General features: G+C 33.5%; 1 protein-coding gene across 1 annotated transcript in view; it reads left to right on the top strand.

The window, feature by feature from the left end:
* Positions 1-3,164: 3,164 nt before the first annotated feature.
* Positions 3,165-10,660, top strand: part of LOC111050965 (amyloid-beta-like protein) — an 89,478-nt gene continuing 81,982 nt past the window's right edge. Inside the window, exon 1 of the mRNA XM_039437274.1 lies at positions 3,165-3,515. Coding sequence (XP_039293208.1) covers positions 3,429-3,515 — 87 coding nt within the window. The 5' untranslated portion in view covers positions 3,165-3,428. The remainder of the gene's footprint in view (positions 3,516-10,660) is intronic.

The raw sequence follows: 10,660 nt of genomic DNA, 5'->3' as shown, positions 1-10,660 counted from the left end.
TCACGCTATTATTTCAAAATTCTAAACTCAACTGACCTAAAACTCTATTCATAAATAGAAAACAGAGCAGACGACGCAAACACAAGCGGTGCCCCCTACTTGCATATTTAGCGCTTCCGTGAGGAAACAAAGTAAGGCTACAAAAGCGAACCAGCTGATGAAAAATCTTTAAAATACGTGAGCATTTGCTCCAGAGTTCAGGAGCATAAGGTAAGAGTATAAGGTAAAGCTTATTCATATAAAAATGAGTAAATGCTTTTGCTTCTACCTTTAGCAAAACCTTATGCTCCATGCTCTTGCTCATGAGCATTTGCTCTGGTTTTATTCATATGGGCCATGTCTATTGTACATTGCAGAGGGAGTACCGTACCTATAGTACTAAGTATTTTGGTAAGTTATTTAAAAGTCATTTATAAACTTTCAATAATAATGAGAATAATGTTGAAGTTATATTTCTTCACTTTCTTTGAAAGTATACCATAAATTATTATTTATTATATACGGTACCTTTTTCTCTTTTCAACTTTTCCTACTTTTTTAATTGTATATTTTATAATCTAATTAGTTATACTGAATCGTTATGTATATTTAATGAAGTATTTGTGTGATATTATATATTTTCTTCTGTTTGCCTTTTCTATTTTACTGTTTTGCTATCAAATAGGCTATGTCATCAAGGCTCGTACTGGAATTTGTCTGAGTGCCTTTCTATGTTTGTATCGAATGAATAAATAAATGGTTTAATTTATTGTTTCTTGTTTGAAATCATTGTTGACAAGTTTCATTATAAAAAATTATTCTTGAATGAATAAAGAAAAAATAATTATTAATCAAACCACTCAGTATCAATTTTTTATATTTTTAACTCATGGAGACCCAATTCAATTTGGTTCTTATCCGTCATAAGATTTCTGCAAATTCTCAATTCCAGCAATATTATAACAACAAGCCTTACAAAGTATTATTTACTAGCGATTGCATTTGTCTAGAATTTATCATCTTTTAGTACAATATATTCATCAAACAATTACTGTACATACGATCGAAATCAATCTACAAAATTGTATTTGTAATTGTATTTATCATACACTATAATGCAATCCATTATTATACCTACTTTCCGCATTTCAATCAAACTCTATACAAATTATCAATATTTGAGATCATGAGTAATACATCACAGGTGATAATCGAATTAAAAAAAATTATCAACTAAACAATCTTCATCTATACAAAAAAGAAAACAAAATTAGCAATTGTTTTTATGTATTTGAGAATTTATCAAAGTGTAATCTTAGAATAGAGGCTTGAAAACATAAGAAAAGAGATCGAGCATAACCAGCCATACTATTTCAAATCAAATTGTCTGGAGACAGGAACAACGTAGAATCAGGAAAAAACTTGTAATTTTTGAATAATTTTCTACAACAATTATAGTACAGTTTCAAACAGAAATGCTTTATAGTAATGTACATGATTTTCCTCTAATCAAAAAGCTAATAAGAATTACTAAAACAAAATTGATGATTTCCAGAGAAACAAATATAAATCTAGAAACCAATATTTGATTGTACATGAAAATATTGATTACTTATTTTTTGAAAATGGGAAAACCAAACAATTATAGCATAAGAAACCAATGATTAATGAAAAGAATATAATTGAAAAACTAGTAAAATATATTAATTGTAGATCCAAATTTATTTTGAAACACCCACAAGTACTTTATATTTATTACTTTACATATGATGTACCTATTTAATCTGAGTTCTAAAAAGACAATAATGAATGACAAAAAATAATCTAAATTCTAGAAATTCAGAAAACATATTCAGCTTAATATGATTTATTTTAATCTGAGCTCTAAAAAGACAATAATGAATGACAAAAAATAATCTAAATTCAGAAAACATATTCACCTTTCAAAAAACAAAGTCAAATCTTAATTTCTCAGCAAAAACTAAACCAACTTTCAATAATGAGATAAAATGGACTAATTATTATCACCCCAAAGTAAGACACTTTTTAAACCAGTGTTAAAGCTACGTAACTTTACAAAAAGTCCACAGAAATTCACCAATTTCAGTGAATTGGTGATTGTTTACTTTGGGGTGAAATGAATAGTTAAAATTAGATTATTTACAAACTGATGATGCATAACAGATATGAATAGTATTTTGGTTTACACAGCGTTGATTGGGTGGTTCGGAACATACCTAAAACCCACAATATAGCTGGGATCTCCCCTTCAATAAAAGCCATACGAATATGTCTGTATTGTATCAATATTTTATTTAATGTATTTTATACTCCCGTATAATAGTCAAGATTCTATATTACATATTCTTCAAGAATGACAAAATATAATTAAAATTCTAGAAACATAAAAAGTGAACCAAACAACCCCTTCAACTTAGTAAATGCTAATACCCTAAAACAATAATTTATAATTTTGTTTTCAAATTTGTGTCAACCACTTGTTGGAGTTTAGTACTCATTTGAAATCCATTTTAGTATTTTTATCAAAAAGAGTTTTGCTACTGCTCTTGATTATTTGAAAAGTTACCGTATTTCTGTGAAAATGTTCATGTACGGTACGGTAGCCTACTTTATTCAATAGCATAATCATAATAAAATCATTTTAACGGTAGAAGCCGGTTTGAAATAAATTGCCTCTCTCTATCTCTTAAAATTCGGCAGTTTCGAAAGAACTGGTTACAAAGTTTACTAGTAGTGCAGTCATAGTAACAAAGTTATAAATCCGGTATAACTTAGTTCTTGCTAATGAAAAATAATTGATATTATTTACTGGCCAAATTTTGTTTGAGAGATAGTACACTACTTTTAGTTTCCTCCAATCAGTATTTTAGTAACATCAGCATTTTTTATTTTCAAACTTATCAGTTTGACCAAGGACCGACATGTGCGACGGTTCTAAAGTGAGACTTATTTATAAGTGACTTAAGTGTCAGTGTTTCTCATCAATAATATCGATGTTTCCAGTAGAATCAACTATAATGACAGATTTTAGTGAATACTACTTGCATGATTCCCAGTCCAGTAGGTGGCGCCGCTAGTGGCGAACGAACAAACCACATCTTTGAACGGAGAAAAAGCAACGACCACTGGAGCCTGAGTACGCATGCGCCATCATATTGAGCCGATTGTCTGGAGTGGGGACTGCTTACCTGCCTGAGAGACAAGTTTGACTATCCTCCGTGCTTTCTGCTACCCTACGTTCTGCACTTTCGGGCTACGGTTCGTTTTGTAACGTTCGTATTCTCTTGGCTAGATTAACCAGAAATCTGCGATATCAGTGGCTGATTGTTTATCAGAGTATTGTTGTGTGAAGCTTTACGCGTGGTGTGAAACCCGTAGGCGGTGCCTGCCCCCCTTTTCCATTGTTTTCAGGGGCCCAAACATTGAAAATGGTGCTTCAGTCTTTGAGGTCGATAATCCACAGTAGTGCGTTTCTGTTCGGAATATTAGCTCTGCTCTCAACGCCCAATGTACAGGTGAGTTTTCAAATGTTCATTTATTTATTAATAGAAAATATCCAGCTCAATTGCTTGGAGAAACATCGTGTGATACCTCTACTGTACCTGATTCCCATACCGAACCCTCATAGTGGCACATATCCCTCCATATCAAAACACACACACATCTTGATGATGTTGAGAGATAAGGCGACATTCTTGTGCCTCCCATCTCAGGAAGTCCTCAAGGAACCTTTTATCTCCTAAAACATTGTGGCGTCAATCCGTCAAAATATTTCATTTTATCTATTTTATAGCCTACATGCGGTTGTGTATTTTATGCCGCAATATTTATTCATCAAGATATTGGGATAAAGATTGTTCATATAATTAATGCATGTTACCTTCTTATGGACTAGATGTACACCTGTAAGGACTTGAAGATCATCAAATTTCTTATTCGGGTACAGTAGTGTCGTTTGTGTTCTGTACAATGATGCCGTATATTTCTAATGCAGTGATAGGCATTGTATCCTAATCCATTTTCCATGCTGTGTAAATGAAGGAATTGCCTGTCTTCTTGAGTTGTGAATATTGATTTTGTATAATCATGTGTAGACCTATTAATCTATGTAGGCTAACTATGATGATTGTCAGTGTTATTTTGTGGTATTACAAATGACATGTATGATAAATAAATAAAGTAAAAGTAGGCCATAGAGAATAGTGTAATGAGTAACTTATACGGTACCATACCCAGTACCGGTACAGTACGGTATATAGGCTAATGAACATATATATGGTTTTTGAGATCTCTAGTTTTACAAAAATATCCCATTGGGTAAACATACCGTATGATGATATTTAGGGTTTATTCAACCATTGATCCCAAGTTGAAGAACAACATACCTTAATATCCAAATATCTAGTAAAAGAGGTGACTCACCCTTTGATGACTCACGAAATGAAACGGCGTCTAGACTCGCGTGATAATGCTCGGGTTGGAGCGTGTTGTGAGATATCATACGTGATCAATTATACCGGCAATGTCTGATAGAAATAGCTGACAAGGGAGTAGAAGTCTCCGTTTCCCCCGGTGAATAATTATTGTTAAGACATCCCTTGTGTGCTGCAAAACTCCGTCGACTCTAACTCAATTATCCAATATGAAGATGGATTAGTTTACCTAGCTAATTTCAGTAAGGGGTCTCGTGCAACATTATGCTACTTGTCATGTATAAATATAGACAACAGAAGTTTATGGGTACGGTCTATCGTCAATTAATTATAAAGACTTTTCCCTTCCTAGGATTCTGCCTTGCACCTTGCACCTGGCATTTGTGCAACCGGACCTCAGTTAGTTGAATTTTCCCAAAACAAAACATAATCAACGTTTTTCAACATAGATTTCTCTGATGAAATTCATCTCAATTCCTGCTTTATTATCCACTTATGCACCTTTGCAATACTCGTGGTTGCACCGTATTATTGTCATAGACAACAAAGGTGAGGGCTACTGTATCTGTTTGATTTGCTATCACAATTTTCTATACTGATTTTCCACTGACATCTCACATTAATCTGGAATATTGCTGAAATTTCTATTTGTTTAATTTATTTGTTTGATTTGCTATCACAATTTTCTATACTGATTTTCCACTGACATCTCACATTAATCTGGAATATTGCTGAAATTTCTATTTGAGTAGAAATAGCAGAATCACCTTTCAAATTAGCCCCCACTCTCTTTGAAAACATTGTTCAGTTGAATAAAGCTTATCTGAAACAATAGTAGCCTAAAATTGGTATCTCACTATTGTGGAAGTAACTATTGTAGAAGTGTAGAACTCGAAATTTGCATCACTAACCATCCAAATTTCAAGCTTGATTTCTTGATTTTCAACAAAATGGAACTCAGAATTGCCATCACTTACCATACGAATTTCAAGCTTGATTTCTTAATTTTCAAAGTCCAAAATTGGTTGGAGATTGAAGTTGAACAGATTCACTTTATCAGTGAAGAGTTTAAAAGAGAAGAAGTAATAGTAAAATTTATGGGTTAGAGAGATTTAAAATTCTGGATTTTCTATCTTGTTTGATGCTTCCCACATAAGTATTCACTAGTGTTTGGGTAATGATGTTTAAAATAGTGGGCCGATCTAAAATCCAGACGCTTGACGGGATTCGAACCCACGACAGTCCCGGCATCAGTCTTAAAGTTTGATAGCGTCTCATCCAAGGCCCTATCACCACACTTATATATTGACAAGATTGAATTTCTATTAGATCAGTCTCAAGAACCAAATAAGGCTGATTCAATTCACGTTCATTCAATCAAAACAACCTTGAAGAATGATACCATTTAATCAATTCAATATTGGGAATCAGTTTGATTCAATTCAATTTGATTCAATCAAAGAATCAGAACGTCCATTGTCAAGGACACACACAGAGATACTTGCGGCCATCATCTCCATTTGTCCAATAAATTTCAGTCATTAGCAGGTTTGATGGGAAGTGGAATTGAACACGGCTGCTGCATGTTATCCCATCCCAAATCACCTCCCAACTCCGCCGACCCATTAATCACTTTGTGTGACCCTTGTACTGAGAGCAACTGGACTCGATGGGTCCTGCGGAAGTGAGGCGAGATGATAGCAGTAAAATGGGTGTGAGGATCTAGGAGGGATTCAGGATAGATGAGATACGAGAACAGTGAGTGAGCTGTGAGGTGATTGAAAGGGATATACATACGATTATTGGTTTTTGATGAATATGAAGAAAATTAACTGAATATATCACGGCAAGACTAGCAGACGGTTTGGGAAGCACAAATGCTATTAAATTGAGAAAAATTTGGAAAGTGTATTAGAATTCAATTAAGCTAATATTAAGAAAATAATGGAAACTTGGTAAAGCGTGAATCGAAACATAACGAAAACCCAGAGACAACATTTTATGAGAAAGGAATATGTACTGTTCTTTTGGATTAATCTACTCAATTTTGCAACAAAGGAAGTTTGAGGCAGTTCTTGCTATTGCTTCTATAGATAAAAAATTTAGTGGAAGTTTCACATTAACATGGTGCATGCAATATTACTCATCATTAGAGATCACATTCTATGCAACATCTATTAGAGGAGTATTTGATGAAATGAGAATGAGATGTAAAATTATGATAATTAGGTTGAAGTGTTGACCCTACATAGAACGGTCAAGTTGAGACCTATCCGCAAATTGCATTCCTTGAACAAGACATCAGACTAAGGAATAAAAAGATGAGGAAGTAAGGGTAGAGTACTGCTGGGCAGTGAGAGAGAGGATGAGGGATGAGGAATGAGTTTGAGCTAAGCTTGATGAGAAAATGATGAGAGTTAAAAGCAGAGAGTGACAATGAGAACTAAAGACTTGGAAATCAGGGATTATGAGGAAGTGACAATAGATATGAGGAAGTTAAAGGATATAATCATAGTGCAGTGAGTGAGAATGAGGACCTCAAACTGAGGAAGGATGGCTTGAAAGGAAATAAGGATAGATGATGGTAGTGTTGTGAGAGAGAAACATAGAGAGAGTAGGCTATATTGATTATGAAATAGGATCAGAAGAGGTTTGAAGTCTGAGGATGGAGTGAGAAGAGATAGTAACTCTGCAGTGAGTAATAATGAAGACATTAGACTGTGAAATAAGAAATGAGGGGTTAAAAGGAAGTGAGGATCAGAGATTGATTGTTCCTGTATAATTGCGTATGTACCATCTGCTTCTAATATCAGAATCTGTTCCTGTTGAAGCTCTATAGCTCTGATGTTTGAGTCTCTGCAGAGATAAGGGAATATCTCTGTCCTTACAAGTACTCAGATCTCTCTGGTGTCTGCCATTTCCATAAGAACTCACTCAACATAGCACCTTTTTTATCCCAGTACTGTACTTGATCGCCAGAATACATAACAATTGAGTTAATATTAAAAAATAGGTTCATAACTTTGAGAAACAAGTACAGTAATTACAGAACATTGCAAAAATATAATACTTTTATTTTGGAATGGCATTATCATTTTTGAAAAAGCTTCCAATTTTTTTCATTGAATATTCAAAGTTCAGAGTTAGAGCATCAGTCTCCTAATAATTATTTTTTGATTTGGAGCTAGGTGCGCTTCTTTTCATCAAAATTGGTGGAGACTTCTATTGAGAATGATTTCCAAAGTTTTACTATAATTGCAAGAAATATACAGTAGGCTATGCAAGAGTTGGGATCGTCCCTTTCAACTTATTATATTAATTAGGATTAGTGTAAGAATTTTATAAATTAGGTAAGTAAAAGGCCTATCTATTTATTCTTTATTGATTCATACAACAAATACATCATCAAAAAAGTTAAGTAAATTCATTATAGGTCAATACTATATTCTTAAATCATAAATACCAGATGCTCCTGGTAGTCTTCACTGATTTTAAGCCTATCATGATCAATTATGAGTATGATAGAAATATGCAGAATAATAATATAGGTTGCATAGAAGTAATTTTTGCAAACTGGTTTTACAGAAAGGAAAGAAGCCTTGTTTATTTTGAATAATCAAATACTCTGCTGTAGACCTTTCATTCTCTCATATGTATTTTAACCCTCGTAGGAGTCAAGTGTGTATATTATCGTGGAGAAATATTTGATTTATTGAACAGTTTCTCAAACGATTTACAATCTTGTCAAAACTGAAAAATAACATTGCCGTGTGAGAAAATATTGGAAGAAGTTGTGTTGAGACCTTTGTTGCCTTATAGACTGATATTTTGACATCTAGAAGGGCCGAAGAAAGAATGGAAAAGAGATTGATTGATGATTTCTTGCATGAATAACAACATTTCGTGGCAAAAATTCCCCTGTAGTTGCTACCCACTCAGATTCAATATGCGTAATATTACATGTTATGTGGGAGTAGTGATGTTGGAACAATAACAGGATGGACAAGGGATGAAATCAATACTTCTACTTGTCGTTTTCATTTAAATTGTCACCTTTTAGACAGGTGAGTCAATGTCTAATCAAAAGCATGATGTCCGCTTCTATTTAAAGGGATCCCAAACAAGTCGTTGACAAGTTTGAATTTCAGGTCTATTTTCACTGTAGAATTCAACAATCCCCGACTTTAGACTCTCATTCAAACTATAACTTGATTCTGTACCATATCTATCACTGTACGGAAAATACTGTATCTTGGAATAAATTACTTGTATTTTCAATATTAAGATTTGAATTCGTCACAACCACTATAACTTTATTATATGTACGCTATCTACCACTGAACGGAAAATACTGTATCTTGAAATAAATTACTTGTATTTTCAATATTAAAATTTGAATTCGTCACAACCACTAAACTATTGAATCATTCAACAGAAATATTTTTCATTGCTATATCATTATCAATTTCTAGTGACACATCACAGAATCTTCATTTTTGTGACGTTTACTAGAAATTGAGAATGGTGTATCAACTGAAACTAGTTTAGCAAGAAAGTTTCAATGAATAATATTGGTTGTAACATTTTCAATCTGTTTTATCCAACATGGATGTCTACCATAACGTGACTTCATCACGGAGTTGTTCACGAATCAGCTGTTTTGTATTGGGTCTTGGATTGTTGTAATCTCAGTTCGTCAAGTTCCTGTTGCTTTCAGGAAAACCAGTGGACACAGTAGCCTATCATACTTGTGTATACTGACTGAGTAGGGCTAACATCTTTTTTCAGGGCTAACAATATTGTTTTAACAAAAATTTTGTTTATTAGAAAAAAATAAATTACCACACATTTACAATAGGGTAACAGGACTAAAAGATCACTCAGTATATTATTATTGCATTTCATTGTATTCTCTCAGAGGATGGATTCCAGTTGAATTAAATTTTAATTTGTAGATTATCTGAGAAATCCCTCACAAAAACTCTATTTATAAAGTAGAATTATAGTACCCTTTGAAATTGCATTATTTTATTTATTTTAAATGGTACTATAATTCTATTTTATAAATAAAAGAAATTAGCTCTGAATTCATACATTTTAAGAAAAAAAAACTTTATTTACTTGATAAAAATGCTTAAACTCGAACAAGTTTCGTTCTGAAGTTTTGAGTGTTAGTTATTGGAAAGGAGTGCAGTGAGATTCACTTGGAACTGTCATCAACGATGAAATGGGAAGGCATTGATGTTATTTATAAGAGTGCTGACAGTTCGAAGTAAGTCGCACGATAGTGGAATACGGTACAGTATTTGAACAAGTTAAGTGAAGTGAATTTAGTGTGGAGAGCAGTATTGGGACGGGTAATCTGAAGAGGGGAATGGGCTTAAAGTGGAAGTGGTGAGGATTAGTGGACAAAGTAGAAGAAGAGGAAGAAGAAGAAGAAGAAGAAGAAGAAGAAGAAGCAGAAGGAGAACAGACGGGCTGAGCACACTATGTCAGAGAGATCCCTTGGACGGATTAAGTTCTTACATCATCACATGCTTAGCGTGCTTTTCTGCTCTGTTCGAGAGAGCAAAACCAAATGGTCCTGCTCTCACTGGGTTAGTAAGCACTAAAGCATTCAACTATTATTGGAAGGTCTGGACTGGATTATGAATTGGAAGGAGTGTAACATTTTTATGAGCATCTGTTGAATGAATGTGATTGTGTTTCTGACACATCGAATGTGTTCTGATTGTCAACACTCAATTGTAATTGTTTATTGTATATAAAACATTGAATTATCAAGAGTGTGGCAAGTTTTATATGCATCTGTTGAGCATAGTATATCACACAGTATATTTGTGTCTAAAAGCTATTCAGTATCGAAATATCAAAGAGTGACATTTTTTGCATACATCAGCTGAATGAAAGTAAATGTGTTTCTGAAAGTTGTCAACATCAAAAATCTAAAGAATTAAACATTTTTATGCATCTGTTACAAGTGGACTTGTATGTAAGTAAGTGGAGGAGAGGTTTTCCTTGAAGATTGTGAGCCTAGCAGTATGGAAGATGCAAATCAATTTGTTGAGTAATAAAGCTTGTTGGAGTCGAACGGCCGTACTTTCACTCGATTGCCCTAGTGTGGAAGAAGTTGACATCTGTTTTTTAATAATATTTATAGCCTACTATAATAAAGAAAGAACTGGCTTATACAAGTACGGGATAGGAAAATTATGTTTGACGCATCA

Source organism: Nilaparvata lugens, chromosome 11 (assembly GCF_014356525.2).
Source record: "Nilaparvata lugens isolate BPH chromosome 11, ASM1435652v1, whole genome shotgun sequence".
NCBI classification, from domain to species: domain Eukaryota; kingdom Metazoa; phylum Arthropoda; class Insecta; order Hemiptera; family Delphacidae; genus Nilaparvata; species Nilaparvata lugens.
The sequence above is the reverse complement of the archived record's forward strand: the minus strand, read 5'-3'. Positions and strand labels throughout refer to the sequence as shown.